The following is a 17,727-nucleotide window of genomic DNA, read 5'->3' as shown; positions in this document are numbered from 1 at the left end:
AACTGTTATGAATACAAGGTACATACTTAACATGTCTGCATCTGCAGTAATGTAATAATCAAATATTTGATAATGAACTGAATTTTCTAATTTTATATGAGTGGGAGAAAGACCTCTAGCACAGCAGCCAGACTGAATTATCTGACTTACTTTCTCCCTGCCCAAGCACAACAGCATTGCTATCGTTTCAGCCCTGCCATTTAGGAAATTAAGTCTACCTCGTGGAGCTTCTGGAACTATCCCATTCAAAGTTTTTCTTAACAGCAGCTGAAGAGCTATGAACAGTAGAGTAACTTCTGAGGGGAAAAATACATTCTAAAATTACTACATTCTAAGTAATTCTAAAATTACTCTGTGCAATTAACGTTGAAATTGCCAATAATATTAAAGGAGGGCATGATGTAATAAAGAATCCATCCGGTCTTTGTCCCCACCCAGTTCCCGGCACAGAGCTTCAAAATCCCTTGGAAGTTCCTAGGTGATAAGAGTATCTTTTGTTACAGTCTCTTTCAACAAACTTGAGTTTATCCTGATTAGACAGGAGGGCCTAGAGAGCTTTAGGATGGGGACTGGTTGTCACAAAAACCAACCATGCGATTAGTGGGTTGGAACTTTCAGCCCCACCCCAAAACCCAGCAGCTGGTAGGGTGAAGGCCAGAGTGAGCCCACAGATTGAGTTCAATCACATAGTCAATGATTTAATCAATCATGTCTACATAATGAATCCCCATAAAAAAAAACTCTGGACATCAAAGCTCAGGGGAGCTTCCTAGTTGGTGAACATAATGATGAACCAGGAAGGTGGCACACTCCGACTCCATGAGGACAGATGCTCCCATGCTCAGGATCCTACAAAACCTTGCCCTACATACCTCTTAATCTGGCTGTTCATTTGTGTAAATGTAAGTATAGCACTTTCCTGAGTTCTGTGAGTTGTCCTAGTGAATTATCAAACCTAAGGGGGTTGTAGGAAGCTCCAAACTTGTAGTCAGCCAAGAAGTGTGGGTAATCTAGGGACCCCAGTTGTAGCTGGGGTCTAAAGTAAGGGTAAGGACACCTGGGTGGCTCAGTCAGTTAAGCATCTGATCTGGTCATGATCTCAGGGTCCTGGGATCAAGCCCCACATCCGGCTCCCTGCTCTGCAGGGAGCCTGCTTCTCCCTCTCCCTTTGCCTGCCGCTCCCTCTGCTTGTGCTCTGTCAAATAAGTAAATACAATCTTCAAAAAAAATAATAAAGTAAGGGTAATCTTGTTGGGGACCTTGGACTTTAACTTGTAGGATCTGATGCTAACCCAGGGTAGTGTCAAAATTGAACTGAATTGTAGAACACTCAGAAAATTGTCAGAATGAAGAGGACATGACAGTTTTGTATTTATGAGAAGTAGAGATGGCTCAAAAACTGAGAAACACTGCAATAGACCCTCTATCCAAGAGTACAAGTTCCATTCTGGCATATTTGCTCATGTCTGGACAAACTAGGGGAAAAAACCACTGGAAGATCATACAGACAGTATTAACTTATGGTTCTACATGACCCATCTTCCCTGTGCAGACTCCTACCAATTCATTTGCTCAGTATTTACGTGACTGTCTTCCAAGTACAAAGTTTAAACTTACATACTCTGTAGGATAATATGGAAAATGTATTAAACAAGATAGATAAAACTGCTATGAAAGAGTTAGGGATCAAGTGCTATGCTCAATCGTGCTTGAAAAAAGGGAAAGGGGGCAGGGAAAGGTGGGAAGAGAAAGGGATATTTTCTGCTCTAAACATAGCAGAAAATAAAAAAGCCCATAAAAGCAGCGTATGGTTTGGTCTCAAGGAGGAAAAACTGAGTAATGAGCTAAGACACGTAGGTTCTAAAGACAGTACTGTGCATGTATAACATCTAGGCAAACATCCAGCATATCACCAGTGATCTCCCGAAGGACTTCCTAGACCTCCTTGATGAAAACTTTACTTTTCCTACCAGCTACTGAGTGTCTGGAAAGACGAAGGAACAAGAATTTCATTATCACCCACAGGAAATTCCACAAGGGCAGAGAATGTGTCTTTCTTGCTCATTACTGAATCTTAGCTCCTAGGAAATGCTCTTAGTAAATGCAACTTACAGCTTAGTGGTTAAGAGCACAGATTTGAAATTTAGGAAACTGGGGCACCTGGGTGGCTCAATCATTAAGTGTCTGCCTTTGGAACAGGTCATGATCCCAGGATCCTGGGATCCAGACCCAGGGCAGTCTCCCTGATCAGCGGGAAGCCTGCTTCTGTCTCTCCCTCACCTTCTCCCCCTGCTTGTGTTTCCTTTCTCGCTGTCTCTTTCTGTCAAATAAATAAATAAAATCTAAAAAAAAAAAAAAATTTAGGAAAGTGGTTGTTTCCTTTTGAGAGAAAGAGAAGGAAATACAAGGGGCTTCAACTGATTGGTAATGTCTTCTTTAAGTGATGGGTATTTGTTATATTATACTTTATACCTTTGATATAAATATTTCACCAAAAAAAAAAAGAAAAAAAAATAAAGGCTTTGGAATCAGCCAAGACTAGACAGAAATCTTAGTCCCAGCGCTTACTAGCTGTGTTTCCCCAGGCAAGTCTTCAAACCTGAGTTTACTCATCTATATAATGCTGAACAGCTGCTGGTGAGTTGGTAAGAGGGTTAATTACAATGACAGATACATAATGCTCAGCACAACACCTGGCAAACATTAAATACACAAATGGCATTTGTCGTGATGATCATGATCACAGTTTAAATTAAAGGAGTTAAGTGAGCACTAGAATGGGCCAGATAATTTGGATTTGGGAATCAGCTTTCTAATTAGCAGTATAACCTTGAGTTGTCACTGACTCTCTGGGCCCCAATTTTCTCATCAGTTAAAAAAAAAAAAAAAAAAAAAGACTAGATGCTATCAATGCTTATATGCTCTGTGATTAATCTACACTATCATGCAGCACACCTTAGAAGACTGGCCTGTAACAGATGAAAAAGTGCACATTACATGTACCTTAGAGTGATGTACTTTAGAGTACCCCAACAATGGCAGACAGATCCCCAAACTGCATCTGTGATCTATTTCGTGTATGGGAAAGTGATTTGTCAGGAACATTCACCTAGCTATAAGAACAAGGTAGGACTCTCCAAGGCAATATGGGGTCCAGAAATTTCTAGAACTTGCTAACAATCAGCATTTCGTAACTTTTTTCCTTAAGTAACTCCTTTCAGCGTGGCCTTATTTAGGGTCCCAGAAACCCCAACCCTTCAGCTAGCTCAAGGTAACATTCATCTCCAAATCCACAGTAGTCCATTCTAATTACTGATATGCACATGGTTACGCACAGTGGAGGCCAAACAGTTACCTGAACATGAACCAAGCTACTGCCTTATTGCCGCTTCAGAAAACCTAGAACTTGGACCTCCCGCCTATTTTTTACTCTTGGCAACTGAAGCTGCTGCAGAGCAAGAAGGATGCATTTGGGAAAGAGCCCTAATAAAGTTCCTTGCAAAGAGTGGTGATGTCTAGTTTAAGGCAACACACAGCAGGGCTGACTGTGGGTCACCTGACAGGAGGTTGCCTCTGCTGTGGGTCCAGTGAAGTCCACCAGGCCCTGTACTATACGCTGTTTTAATAAGTAATAAAACTCCCAAGTACTAAAAACAACAAACCTTCCAGAAGAGCCAATGCTTGTACAATTCCTGTAATCTTTGAACTTCTGGGTCTTTCTCACCCGCGTAGAGATGTCTTTTTTTTCCTAGTGTCTCCAAAAACCCACAGCTAACACCAGCACAGATGTTCCCAGAAACTGTTCCATTTCTGCAGAGCTCTTACATCTCTACATTCTTATCGTTGATCAACTATGTTAAGAATGGGAAAAATGAATCAGATGCTCAATAACTCAGATGCTTCTTGATACTTGCTTGGTCCTTGAGAAACCTGTCTGTGTTAATACCTTTCAGACCTTGATTCCTCTCACAATCCCCTTTTTAGAATTACTTTTTTATTTTTTTATCAGATTTTATTTATTTGAGGGGGGAGAGAGAGAGAGAACATGACCAGGGGGAGGGAGAAGCAGGCTTCCCGCTGAGCAGGGAACCCAAGGTGGGGTTCGATCTCAGGACCCTGGGATCATGACCTGAGCCGAAGGCAGATGCTTAATGACTGAGCCACCCAGGGGCCCCTAGAATTACCATTTTAAAATTCTGCTTGTATCCCACCACTCCAAAACCCTCACCAGTTTCAGAAGAAACCTTTTAATCCACAACTGGAAATGTTTAACAAAAATAAAACAAAAACAAAAAACAAACTTTTAATCCGTAACTGGAAATGTTCAACAAAATGATCAAAATGAAGTCAAACACCAACATTAAAAGTCCTATTAATTTCCAAGAAAACGAAAGACTTACTGCTCCTCTCAACCACGCAGGCCTTCAACAGGCGTTCCACGTTACTTTTAAAGTCTCCTCCCTCACCACAACCCTTCCACGTCATCCATTCTTCCTCATCTCTCTGCTTAAAACTCATGAGAACAACCTTTTTCCTGGCCATTGTCCCTGTCTGCTTTTCCCATGGACCCCTTACATTCCCAGGGATAGTTTCAGAAGGGAAAGACCAACATTCTGAGGACATTCCGATTTCTTCACCACTCTCAACAAGGCAGCTCTGACCACCAGTGCAGCAGCAGGCTCCGGCCCAAGTACAAACCTGCCACCAGCTCCATTCCAACAGGGGAGGCCTCAGGGACAGAGGAGGAAAACCCCCGGCAGGAGAAAAGGGCACCATAACTACAACAATTAAAGAGCTTTACTTACGCTTGATCATACAGACATACAGACGGTGACGCCAAACGTAAGAATCATTCAATTTGAGCTCTTTTTTTTTTTTTTTTTTTTAAAATTTTTTTTTTTTTACGCAGATCTAAGCAGGCAGAGAGGCAGGCAGAGAGAGAGGGGGAAGCCCGCCCCCCCCCGAGCACCCCCCCCCCCCCCCCCCCCGTGCGGGGCTCCATCCCAGGACCCTGGGATCTTGACCCAAGCCAAAGGCAGAAGCTTTAACCCACCGAACCACCCAGGTGCCCCCAATTTGAGCTCTTTTTATGAATACTACCACTTAGAGTGTGGTACTTTTATTTATTTACTCATTCATATTCTGCCTCACCTGTTAAAAAAAATCTGAGGCGGTTTAGTACTCCCTGCAACATAACAATTCCATCTACTTTCTGAAGTAACTGTACTGTAGGCCTTTTAAAAATCAAAGAACAGGAATCTCTCCCACATAAAAATCCAAGGGGATTTCCCCTTTTAAAAAAAAGTTGAAAATTAGAGCAAGAGAGAGAGATTACAGTGAACTTGGGGAGAAAATGAGTACATTTTCATTAGTATCATTTTGAGTTTCCTTTTGGAAGAGCAGTAAGATGATAGCTACTTTAACTAATAAAAGATTGGCAGATGTGATTCAGTTAAGAAATGCTTCGGTGAATCTAAACTAGAGCTTTTTGGTTCCTTTAAGGCCTAACCACCTAACCCTGAATGAGACCATAAAAGAAATAGGGAAGCAGCAGGTTTAAAATTACAATAGGCCACTAATTTTAGACTAATTTTAACTGAGAAACAAATGAGTACCTTAAAAACAATGAAAACATTTTAGAATATTAAATTTTAAAAACTATTTGAACAAGCCTACAATCCAAAAGGCCCCTTGACAATGGCAGATCTGAGTATAAAGACTACATATCTTCAATAGCTTCAAAAATAATTTCCATAGGGGTGCCTGGGTGGCTCAGTGGGTTAAAGCCTCTGCCTTCGGCTCAGGTCATGATCCCAGGGTTCTGGGATCGAGCCCCGCGTTGGGCTCTCTGCTTGGCGGGGAGCCTGCTTCCCTTCCTCTCTCTCTGCCTGCCTCTCTGCCTATTTGTGATCTCTGTCTGTCAAATAAAAAATAAAATCTTAAAAGAAAAAATAATTTCCATAAAGGAACGAACTTCTCTCATTACTGTACCCATTAAATTTTATATTTAATACAAATACCATATATACTTACATAATTTTATAACAAATAATTTATTAATAAAAGACATGTAAAAATATAATTGAAAGATATTTAACAAAAATATTAATATGGAGAACAAAAAATTATTGTTAGCCAGCCACCTAACAGTCTCTACTTCCTCTCTTTTGCCTGAGAAACACTGAAGTAATCTCTAAAAACAAAAGGCACGGTCACAATTATCCCCAGAGAGGGAAGGCCTCCTGATCAGTTCAACACAACATGCCCCAGCGCTGCCTGAGACTCCATGCTTCTAAGTAGGTCATCCACGGGAAACACAACTCATCACTATAGAACAAATTATCGAGATTCATCCAGGCTAAAAATTTCTTTGTCTTTTCATCACATCTTTTGAACATCTAGTTCTAAATGACAGCAAATTCCTAATATTCATGAAGCGGAAATAACATTTTTTGGTTCTAATTACCATCTTACCAGCCATATTGGCTATTTCTCTTGTTAACAAACACCCCGTGTTTCAAGTGGTAAAGGGACCTACTCCTCATTCTTATCTGCTGCTCCTTACGTAGCCTTGTTGGCTCTTCCTAAATTTCATAATTAGAATATACAGGGATGAGGAGGGTGACTATGGAGTTACAATTTTAACTGGGAAACTTTACCATTTGGGGCAATAGCTGAGTACTGTTCCAAAGGAAAATTTCATTGACCACATGCAAACTATTTGGGCTGCAGGAGAACAAACGTCACGATCCATCCCTGTCCTTTGCACTAGATCAACCCTAGCGCTCAACCAGTGCCAGAGGAACCAAAAGACAGATGTGTGATACGCATGCAAGAATGACATAGAACGAACTTCCTAAGAACAAAGAGACTCTTCAGACTAGGCTTGAACATCCTTGGTCACAAACTGTCACCCAGGTACTAAACACAGTATAATTGAAACTGGAGGATTTAACAAAGACCAGAATGGAAAGCAATATGGCTTTAAAGGGACTGCAGAGGGGGGCCTGGGTGGCTCAGTGGGTTAAAACCTCTGCCTTCAGCTCAGGTCATGATCCCAGGGTCCTGGGATCGAGCCCCGAATCCGGCTCTCTGCTCAGCGGAGTACCTGCTTCCCCCCACACACCCCCGCTCTGTCTACTCGTGATCTCTGTCAAAGACATAAAATCTTTAAAAAAAAAAAATAAAGGGAGTGCAAAAAGCTTTTTTCCTAACAACATAAATGCTAGCTTATTACTGAAGTTTGATTCTTTTTTTATTTTATTTAAAGATTCTTATTTATTTATTTGACAGACAGAGATCACAAGTAGGCAGAGGCAGGCAGGGAGGAAGGGAAGCAGGCTCCCCGCTGAGCAGAGAGCCCAACAAGGGGCTCGATCCCAGGACCCTGGGACCATGACCTGAGCCAAAGGCAGAGGCCTCAACCCACCGAGCCACCCAGGCGCCCCAGTTTCTTTGATTCTTATTCCTACTTTATGCCTGAAGGATCTTTCCCCAACCCACTAAGATGACTGCTGGTATTTCAAGTAGTAGCTAACGTCTTTTGACAAGAATATTAACTGCTGGGGCGCCTGAGTGGCTCAGTGGGTTAAAGCCTCTGCCTTCGGCTCAGGTCATGATCCCAGGGTCCTGGGATCGAGCCTCACATCGGGCTCTCTGCTCAGCGGGGAGCCTGCTTCCTCCTCTCTCTCTGCCTGCCTCTCTGCCTACTTGTGATCTCTGTCTGTCAAGTAAATAAAATCTTAAAAAAAAAAAAAAAAAGAATATTAACTGCTGGCAGCCAAGACACGGAATAGACATGACACCGTCATTAGAAATCACTGGTCTACTTTACTGCCAGAACACAGGACTCTCCCAGGCAAAACCAAGCTAAGGACCTGGAACAAGACACTGGACGAACGCTGCCCTCAAATGCTAACAATAACCACACATCAGACTGGATTTAAGAAAGGAGAATGGTCAAATGTTTATGACTAAGAGGACTGGTTTGGAAAACAAGGAAAGGCTAAATAAATGGAACTAACTTGAACTCATTCATTCTTCCAAAAGCTACGGATGACGTGGAGAACCTGGATGGCTCAGCAGGTTAAGCGTCCCACTCTTGATTTTGGCTCAAGTCATGATCTCAGGGTCATGAGATTAAGCCCCGAAACCAACTCTGCACTGAGCACGGAGCCTGGTTGGGATTCTCTCTCTCTGCATCAGCACCCCTCCCTCCCAATTCGCTTGCACACACTCTCTCTCTCTCTCTCCAAAAACAAAAAACTACAGGTGGTCTTTGAACAACGCAGAGGTTAAAGGCACCAACCAACTCCCCATATCCCCAGCAGTCCCAAATCCTCAGATAATTTTTGACTCCCCAAAACTTAACTACTAATAACTACTGTTGACTGGAAGCCTTACTGATGACATAGTCTATTAATACATATTTTGTATGTTATATGTATTATATATTATATTCTTACAATAAAGTAAGCTTTAGAAAAAAATGTGATTAAGAAAATCCTAAGAGGGGTGCCTGGGTGGCTCAGTGCGTTAAGCCTCTGCCTTCAGCTCAGGTCATGATCTCGGGGTCCTGGGATCGAGCCCCACATCGGGCTCTCTGCTCGGCAGGGAGCCTGCTTCCCCCTCTCTCTCTGCCTGCCTCTCTGCCTACTTGTGATCTCTGTCATAAATAAATAAAATCTTAAAAAAATAAAAGAAAAATCATAAGAAAAATACATTTACAGTACTGTACCATAAAAAAATCCCCGTATCAATGGACCCACACCGTTCAAACCCATGTTGTTTCAGGGTCAACTGCATTTGACTGCCTACTTTGCGCCAGGCCGACTCTAGGCACTGGGGATACAGCAATGAATAAGACACAGCCTCTGCCCTCATGAAGCTTACTATCCATCCCAAAAATCAAGTGAAAAATACACAGGGAAGAATTGCCCGAGTCAGGGCCTTCTTGTCAAGACAGCAGTAGAGAGCAGTGCACGAGTAAACCAAGGGTCAGATTGTGATGGACTTGGCAGGCCTGCATTAAAAAGTCTGGACTTCATTCTAAGTCAAATTAGAAATCATCAAAGAATTTTAAAAATGGGTAACAGGATCTGAGATATTTTTTAAAGATGACTCTGCCTGTTACATAGAGAATAGATGGAATTAGAAGCAGGGAGACCAGTTAAGGAGAGATATTACAAAAGCCTAGGCCAGAGCCAACTGAAGCCTGAGCAAGTTTGGCTTGAACTAGTTTCGATGATAAACTAATCAGTTAGACATACTGTGTTAAGAGCCACCAGATTCGGGGAGCCTGGGTGCCTCAGTGGGTTAAGCCTCTGCCTTCGGCTCAGGTCATGATCTCAGGGTCTTGGGATGGAGCCCCCGCATCGGGCTCTCTGCTCAGCAGGGAGCCTGCTCCCCCCCCCACCCCGCCTCTCTGCCTACTTGTGATCTGTCAAATAAATAAGTAAAATCTTTAAAAAAAAACAAAAAAATAGAGCCACCAGATTCATTTAAAAAGAGGGTAACAGTTCCACTTTCTTAATGATTTGACCAGTAAAGACAAACATATCTCTATTTAAAAACAAGACTTCACTGAAACTAGATCTTGTGTACTTTTAATGTAGCTACATGATTTAGACAAAAGGCCATTGAGGTTCATGCTAATTTTATTGCAATAAGGACAACTGTTAAGCATAGTTATGCAAATCTAGCTAAATACAAATGCTGGCCAAAGAATGTGAGCATGAAAAATCATAACCTGAAGAACTAAGTTTTGCGTGGTTGTATTTTTAACGATTTAAAAAATTTTGTTTTGTTTAAAGAATGGTAACTGACTTTTAACGTGGCCTGAATGGACCTTATCATGTTCAATATTATTAAGATAAGGTGCAGAGGGGTGCCTGGGTGGCTCAGTGGGTTAAAGCCTCTGCCTTCGGCTCAGGTCATGATCTCAGGGTCCTGGGATCAAGCCCTGCATTGGGCTCTCTGCTCAGCGGGCAGCCTGCTTCCTCCTTTCTCTCTCTGCCTGCCTCTCTCTGCCTACTTGTGATCTCTGTCAAATAAATAAATAAAAATCTTAAAAAAAAAAGAAAAAAGATAAGGTGCAGATATTTAAAACACTTTGGATTTCTCCGCAAATAAATACCTTAAAATTTATAGACAATCTAAATTCTTTGACCTAAGAACTAAAGAGACAGTAAGCAATTAGTAGGCATTTAAGCCTGGATAGATCAGAATCCAGGTTCTGGATGGGCCAAGAAAAGATCCATTTCATCTCCAGAGTACAGGATAGGTTCAGCCAACAGAATGTTGAAACCATTCACAACTCTTTGGGACCTTCAGTGAATGAAGATGCTGCTGTGTGGTTCAGGGGCAGTAACAGCAGTAAAATATACTGAAGCGATAGAGAAGGAACAGACTTTACAACAATATCAGAGATGAAGCTCCTTTTTTTTTTTTTCCTATTCCCCTTAACCATCTTAAAATGACAACTAAATTACTACCACTTTTACCTTAAAAAGTGGGCTTCCTGATAAATCCATGTGTTAGACCAGTTTATATTTTTTTTATTTATTAAAATAGTCTTGGTCACATTTATATTTACTCAGCATTTAAGGTGGTATTTGACAGCTAGGCTAATAACTGTCAAATATTTACATTAAATCCTATAATGCTTCAAACATTCCCCCCCCAAATATCACCTTTAAAATTTAATTTAATTAAAATTACATATTTCATATTAAGTCTAATTCTTAAGTTTTAAATGGGAAAAAAAATTATACATATGGTAACTTGCCTAAAGCTTTTGGTACAAACCTTTTCAAGAAAAATCTCTTTCTTGAAAACTAAGGCTGTCTTTTAGGTCAGGTTCTCCCTGTGACCAAAAAACTCATGCATGCACACTTTTCTTAACTCTCCTATTTGCTTTCATACCTGCAGAACATGGCTTTTAATTTTTCAAACAAATTTTGAGTTCTTTCTATGTATTTCTAAATAATACTGTAAACACTTTCATTTAAATGCCCTAAGGCCGGACAATATATCTTACATACATATAGCATTTCTATTTAGATGTTTTACAGACTAATTATTTGTAATTGCTTCCCATATTCCAAAATAAAACCAAAACATAGGGTTTTTGCCTTCAGAAAATTAGTATTACAATTACTGTACTATACAGCTATTTTATGACACAGTTAAGGATCAGCTTTTTTTTCTTTTTTTTTTAAAGATTTTATTTATTTATTTGTCAGAGCGAGAGAGGGAGAGAGAGCGAGCACAGGCAGACAGAATGGCAGGCAGAGGCAGAGGGAGAAGCAGGCTCCCTGCCAAGCAAGGAGTCCGATGTGGGACTCGATCCCAGGACGCTGGGATTATGACCTGGGCCGAAGGCAGCTGCTCAACCAACTGAGCCACCCAGGCGTCCCAAGGATCAGCTTTTTAAGTGGCTCATCCACTCACCTTCCCTACCTTACCTTATTCCAAATGCATCAGTATGAATCATACGTTAAGTAACACCCTCCTGAACTTTGTCAAGGAAATCCATGCAAAATACAGATTAAGATATAGTTATAAAGAAAGATTAAATTTCACAACGGCAAACCAAAAAATAAACTGTATCAGGCCAAGCTTCCTTCCAAATTCTGATTTTAAAGACTTCTCCAAACAGCAGGTGAACAGAGATTTCAATGACTATCAAAGAACACTGCAGAAGAGGGTAAAAATGTGTTAGCTTTCTTCCTTGGGAGCGCATCACAGTGACCTGGAGAAGCTACTCTAGGATGAAATGGGGTTTGAAACAGAATGCTTCAAAACATCAATGGCAGAGCATTAACTAATGTACAAACAAGCAATTCAGTCCTCCCAGCCCACTTTCCTATTTTAGTCCTACCAAATGAGTCATGTAACTAGCCAACTGCTATCAAGAAGTCCCTGTTGTTCTGTCCCCAAGTCAGTGAACGGAAGGCATTTCTCCTTTATTATATCTTCAAAAGGTGAAATCTAAGAATTTCTAGGGGGTCTTATGTGTATGTGTCAGTTTGGGTCTCCTGTGTGCCTGTTACTTACAAATTTACCAAGTAGCTATCCAATAAATATTGCTTAAGGGGGGAGGGGAAGGGAGGGGGACGACTAGGCTTTTTGGTGACAATAATTCTCTCAACTAAAGGACCCTCCCCAAATAATTATTCATTCACTGAGCGCTTGTGTAACTTGAAGTTGAGAGTAAATTTGGGGGGAAATATCGAGGATAGCGGGAGTTATTCCAATGCAAAGTGCAAGGAACGCCAAAAACGCTCCATACCTTGAAGTGAATGTCTAGAGGGTGAGAAGATTGCGAGCACCAAACAAAACAAAACAAAACAAAAAAACAAACAAACAAAAAATACCAAAAACCCAAAACCCAGAACCCTGACCTTGCCGGCAAGTCGAACAGTTCTGCACCCCTCCCCCTAGCTTCCCCGGGAGCCGGTTCACGCTATCCCAATTGGTCAGCCGGCCTGTATCAGCACCTGCCTGGCAGTGACAAGCGAATCTCCACGGAAGACAAGAGGCTCTGAAAAGGAAGCGGCCTCGGAAACGCTTTGAGGCCCAGGAGGAAAGGATTCCAAGCGGAAAAGGAGGAGAGGACCTTCGGAGGGATGAGGCCGGCGGTCAGAGACTCGTGGGGACAAGGCTGGCGAGGACGACTGGGGGTCAGGAGCGGGAGGTGTTAGGAGGGCCCGGGTGAGCCGAGAGGTTGAGGCCGCCTGCGGGCCGCGGGAAGGGGAGTGCTAAGGGGCTGGGAGGCCCGAGCGCGCGGAGAGGGGCGAGCAGGCCCGGGGCGGCTGGGGCTGCAAGGGCCCCGGCGAGCGGACTCACGTTCTCCCACCAGCAGGATCCGCACGTCTTTCTTCATGTCGGCAGCTCGCAGGGGCCGGACTCGGCCCGCACGCATGGAGCGGACACCTCTCGCCGGGAGCGCCCACCCCGCGGCGCCGCTCTCCCAGCGCTGCGGGTACCGCCTGCCAGCCTCGCCCGCCGCCCCGCCCGATCGTCGGCTGGGGCCCGCCGAGCCGACTCCTCCGCTGCTTCCCCGCTCGGGAGCCGGGACAGCTCCAGCTCCGCCTCCTCCCGCTCCGCGGGCGGCGGGGCCGACGGGGCGCCGCGAGGGACAAGCACTTTCCGAACGCGAACGCTCTCTGGGCCTGAGCGGCGCCCCCCCGCGTCCGGCCAGCCGCAGCGCGGGGCGGGGACGCCTCGCCCACCCTTCTCCCAGCCGCGGGGTAGGGGGGCCGCGGATACCGCCGGGGACTGGGAATTTGAACGGCAGATCCGCTAGTCTGACCCCATTTATTTTGCAGAATTGGGGCCGGAGAAGGTACTTGTCCAAGGTCACATAGCTAGAGCCTGGCAGTGCCTCAGGACGGGAATATTCTCACCGGACTATAATCTCCGGGAGAGCAGCGACCTGCCTACCAGGTTTTCAGTAGCGTCATAGGACATAGCCCTCAGAAAATGCTTCATTGATGAAAGGGTGACCGGCTCCCGGGATAGAGCCTTTTTCACTACCCATAAACCATCACCCTGGTTCCTTTTTGTCTGTGATGCTTACAAAATACAGTTCTAAACAATGACATTCTTCTTTACCTTGTCCTTGTAAAAAGATTCATTTCTTTGTAGCAAACTAAATGACTTTCCTCTGCGCTAAGCCAAACTTAGTTTCTAAACCAAACTAAGCCACTTTCTGTCATTTCCCTGGAGCAAGGTTTTCTGATAATTATCTTTAGTTAGGCTTGCTGAACATAATGCTAGACACATAGGTGACACTGGCTTAGAAACTATTACTGACTTTTCTAATGTTGCCTTACTTCCTCCTGGCCCTCTCCATCTGGAGGAATTTGTCGCTACATCCCAACTGTTAAAACAGCACTTGGCACACAGTGGGAGAGATAGATAGATAGAAAGAAAGGAAGGAAGGAAGGAAGGAAGGAAGGAAAAATTAATGAGGAAATACTCTTTGCATAATGTGCCTTTTTTTTTTTCTATCTTAAATATTACAAAGTAAGTTTCTAGAGGAAATAAAGTGTGCAAAATACAATCCCCTTTTCTCCTAGGAGGAGCCGTGGGGTGTTGGCATAGCGGTTAAGAGCTGCTGACATGCTCCAGGGGATTGAATCCAGACTCCATTACCTAATTAGGTATGGGATCCCGAGTAAGTGCTTTTACCTCTCCAACCTGTCCATTCTGTAATGTGACAATAATGATAACAATACTTACCTCGTCAGGTGGTTTTGAAGAATAAGTAACATAATACATGTCAAACATTTGGTAAAGTGTGAGGCTCCCAGGCTCCGTACTTGGTCTGTTGATCTCAGCTACCATTGTTAGAGTGAAGTGCGCTAGGAAGTTATAAGCCACAGGTTTTGAGGCAAATACATTGTTACACTTCCACCAGAGTATTTTGCCTCTTAGTATAATGATGTCCCTAAGGAGTGTAGGAGAAGAAGGAAGCCCTTCCAAAAAATACTCTGTAATATAAGGAGGGAAATAGGAGAGATACACTCCCTGCTTGCTGGGAGATAATGAAGTCGTATTCTGGGATGGATGCAAATAAGATGGATGGAAATGTGAAATTCGGGAGTCTTGATAATCAGATCTTGCAGGGGAAAGGATTCCATGATGGTTGAATTGAAAAGACCCCTACAGAGCACCTGTTCCAATCTCATTGCTCTATAGGTACAAGCAGGACCCAGAGAGATACCCTGACTTGCCAGTGGCAGCACAGCTGACACTGAGCTCAGGCTCTGCCGTCCTTTGTGTGTGACTCTGGGCAAATCACATCACCTGTTGCCTCAGTTTCCTCTCTACCAAATGAAGACTATCATCTCTTCCCAGCCTCTGACCTTATGGAATTGTTTGGAGGAGCCCATGAAAGGATATATGTGGAAAAAACTTTTTTTTTTAAAGATTTTATTTATTTATTCAACAGACAGAGATCACAAGTAGGCAGAGAGGCAGGCAGAGAGAGAGGGGGAAACAGATTCCCTGCTACGGGGCTTAATCCCAGAACCCTGGGATCATGACCTGAGGTGAAGGCAGAGGCTTTAACCCAGTGAGCCACCCAGGCGCCCTGGAAAAAACTTTTTCTTAAAAAAATAAGTGACACTCGGGCGCCTGGGTGGCTCAGTCAGTTAAGCGGCTGCCTTCAGCGCAGGTCATGATCCCAGGGCCAGGGATCGAGCCCCGCACTGGGCTCCCTGCTCAGCGGAGAGCCTGCTTCTCCCTCTCCTCTGCCTGCCTGTGCTCTCTATCTCTCTGTCAGATAAATAAATAAAATCTTTTTTAAAAAGTGACAAAAATATTAAACTACAAAGGACAAAGGCCCCTTACAGAGGGGTGAATTCTTTAGGGCACTGCCTGTTCCTAGCCACCTTTTGTGGGGGCTCTTGATCCCACGAGTGTAGCAACAGCATTGCCGGCTGAGGACAGTGTTAATTCTGAGGGACTTCTCCAGAAGCATAAGAAGAGACAAGGCCTTCATAGTGTTGTACATATGTGCTGGGCAACAGCTTTGGCATTTCTATTAGCTGAAATGTCTGGAAGGCAGGAGACTAAGAAGAGCTTATCTGGCAGGGAACATCACAGAGTTAATACTGGGAACTCCTTTGTAAATGAAACCTACTTAAGAAACCCAGACTCGGGGGTGCCTGGGTGGCTCAGTCCATTGAGCATCTGCCTTTGGCTTGATTCATAATCCCAGGGTCCTGGTCGGGCTCCCTGCTCAGTAGGGAGCCTGCTTTTCCCCTCTCCCTCTGCCACGCCCCCCTCCCCGCCCCCCGCTTGGGCTCTCTTGCGCTTTCGCCATCAAATAAAAAAATATAATCTTAAAGAAAAAAAAATAAAAATCCAGACTCAAGGGGCACCTGGGTGGCTCAGTGGGTTAAAGCCTCTGCCTTTGGCTCAGGTCATGATCCTGGGGTCCTGGGATCGAGCCCCACATCGGGCTCTCTTCTCAGCAGGGAGTATGTTTCCCCCTCTCTCTCTCTGCCTGCCTCTCTGCCTACTTGTGATCTCTCTCTCTCTCTCTGTCAAATAAATAAATAAAATCTAAACAAACAAACAACAACAAAAAAAATCCAGGCGCAAGAGCTGCAGAATAGAGAGAACGAACAACCACTTTCAGTAGGCAACAACTAATTGTTAGTACAAACAGACAACAGCACTCATTAAAGTGGGGGAGAGGGTGTCTGGGCCTCCTGGGCTATGTAGGTTTCTTTTTACATCCCCTCTCCATCTCCCAATCAGCTACATTTCTGGAGTTTTGGCTGCCTTCACTCCCTTGATATGCTCTTCTCAAGATATTAACAGGCATCCATCGGGGATCACTGTGAAGTCCTCCTAGAGACAGAATAGCTCAGGGTTTAAGAGCTGGGACTCTGGAGTCCGCCTGCCTAGGTCTGAACCTCAGCTTTGCCAGGAACCAGTTGTGCCTCATCAAGCAAATTGCTTAACTTCTCTGTAACTCATCTGCAAAATGGTGATAACACCTCGTGGAATTGTTAATGAAGATTAAATGTGTTAGTGCAGTAGGAAAACACTCATAATAGGGCATGGTATGTAGTCAGTGATTCACAAATATTAAATAAATTGTGAAGAAAGTGACTTCCGTACACTTCCCTGAGCCCAAGTGTAGAGCCACGTGATGCCACACTGCAGCAAAACACAAGCCAGGGAATGGAGCTGTTGGCAGTGGAATTTACTGTTGGGATATTACAGATTGATTACTGTGTATTAAGTATATTGGATAGAGCTAAGAAGACAGATTGGAATCTAGAAGGCCCTGATGGAATTTTCCTCCAAAACACTGCTAGGAAGGAGCTCTACCATCACAAGACAAACTTCCTGCCTCCTCAACTGTGCTGAGTACATAGGGAGGTCTGAACAAAGTACTTTTGCCAGGAGATAACAGGATCCATCTTTTTTTTTTTTTAAGATTTTATTTATTTATTTGACAGACAGGGATCACAAGTAGGCAGAGAGGCAGGCAGGGGTGTGGGGGGAGACAAGTAGGCTCCCCACTGAGCAGAGAGCCCGATGCAGGGCTCGATCTCAGGACCCCGGGATCATGACCTGAGCCGAAGGCAGAGGCTTAACCCACTGAGCCACCCAGGCGCCCCTAGGATCCATCTTTTATGTCTGTCAAAGGAGGAACTTGCCACACAGCCTCTCTCTACATCCCAGAACAGTGAAACACCCAGGGCCAGTGGGTAGAATATGACTGACATTGGGTGGAACCAAGAGGCTGGCCTCTGATTGGTAAGTTAGCCACAGTCCTGGGCAGGAGGCCAAGTCAGACTCGGGCTGGCACTGGTCCCACTCCTCAGATCCCTTTATCTTTGGCCTCTCACGTTTAAACCCAAAGTAATATTCATTGTCCACTTATACTTCATTTTTGTCTCCCGTTCTGTCCAGGAAGACTTTTTCCTTTTCCTGTCAAGCCGGCTCTGGTGGAACGGAAAAGTCCAAAGCCTAGATACAGAGTAAATAGTTAATCTTGCCTTCCAGTGCACTTGCTCTTGGTTCATTGTTCAAACATCCATGTCCTCTGCGTTGTCACATGGATGGGTCTCTAGAGGTCACGGATTCTGTTTGCTTGATTGGGCTTGAAGGTCTGTCACTCAGCACAATTACTTATTAAAAGACATTTGAAAACTAACCACGTTGAAAGGCAATTTTTCCACATAGTACCCTCATCTG

The 17,727-nt window shown here is 43.9% G+C and overlaps 1 protein-coding gene across 5 annotated transcripts in view; it reads right to left on the bottom strand.

Moving 5' to 3' along the window:
- Nucleotides 1-13,010, bottom strand: part of LOC111151308 (ras homolog family member T1) — a 63,110-nt gene extending 50,100 nt beyond the window's left edge. For 3 of the 5 annotated variants that reach the window (XM_022509205.1, XM_022509204.1, XM_022509207.1), the window contains exon 1: nucleotides 12,850-13,010. In XM_022509205.1, coding sequence (XP_022364913.1) covers nucleotides 12,850-12,925 — 76 coding nt within the window. In that variant the 5' untranslated portion in view covers nucleotides 12,926-13,010. Of the gene's footprint in view, nucleotides 1-1,420; nucleotides 1,476-12,849 lie in introns of those variants that run through there. The other 2 variants (XM_022509206.1, XM_022509208.1) reach the window with 1 other exon arrangement.
- Between the last annotated feature and the right edge of the window lie 4,717 nt (nucleotides 13,011-17,727).

The sequence above is a fragment of the Enhydra lutris genome, unplaced genomic scaffold, assembly GCF_002288905.1.
Source record: "Enhydra lutris kenyoni isolate GAN:26980312 unplaced genomic scaffold, ASM228890v2 scaffoldscaffold26, whole genome shotgun sequence".
Lineage (NCBI taxonomy): Eukaryota > Metazoa > Chordata > Mammalia > Carnivora > Mustelidae > Enhydra > Enhydra lutris.
Note: the sequence above shows the minus strand (reverse complement) of the source record. Positions and strands in the feature narration are given on the sequence as shown.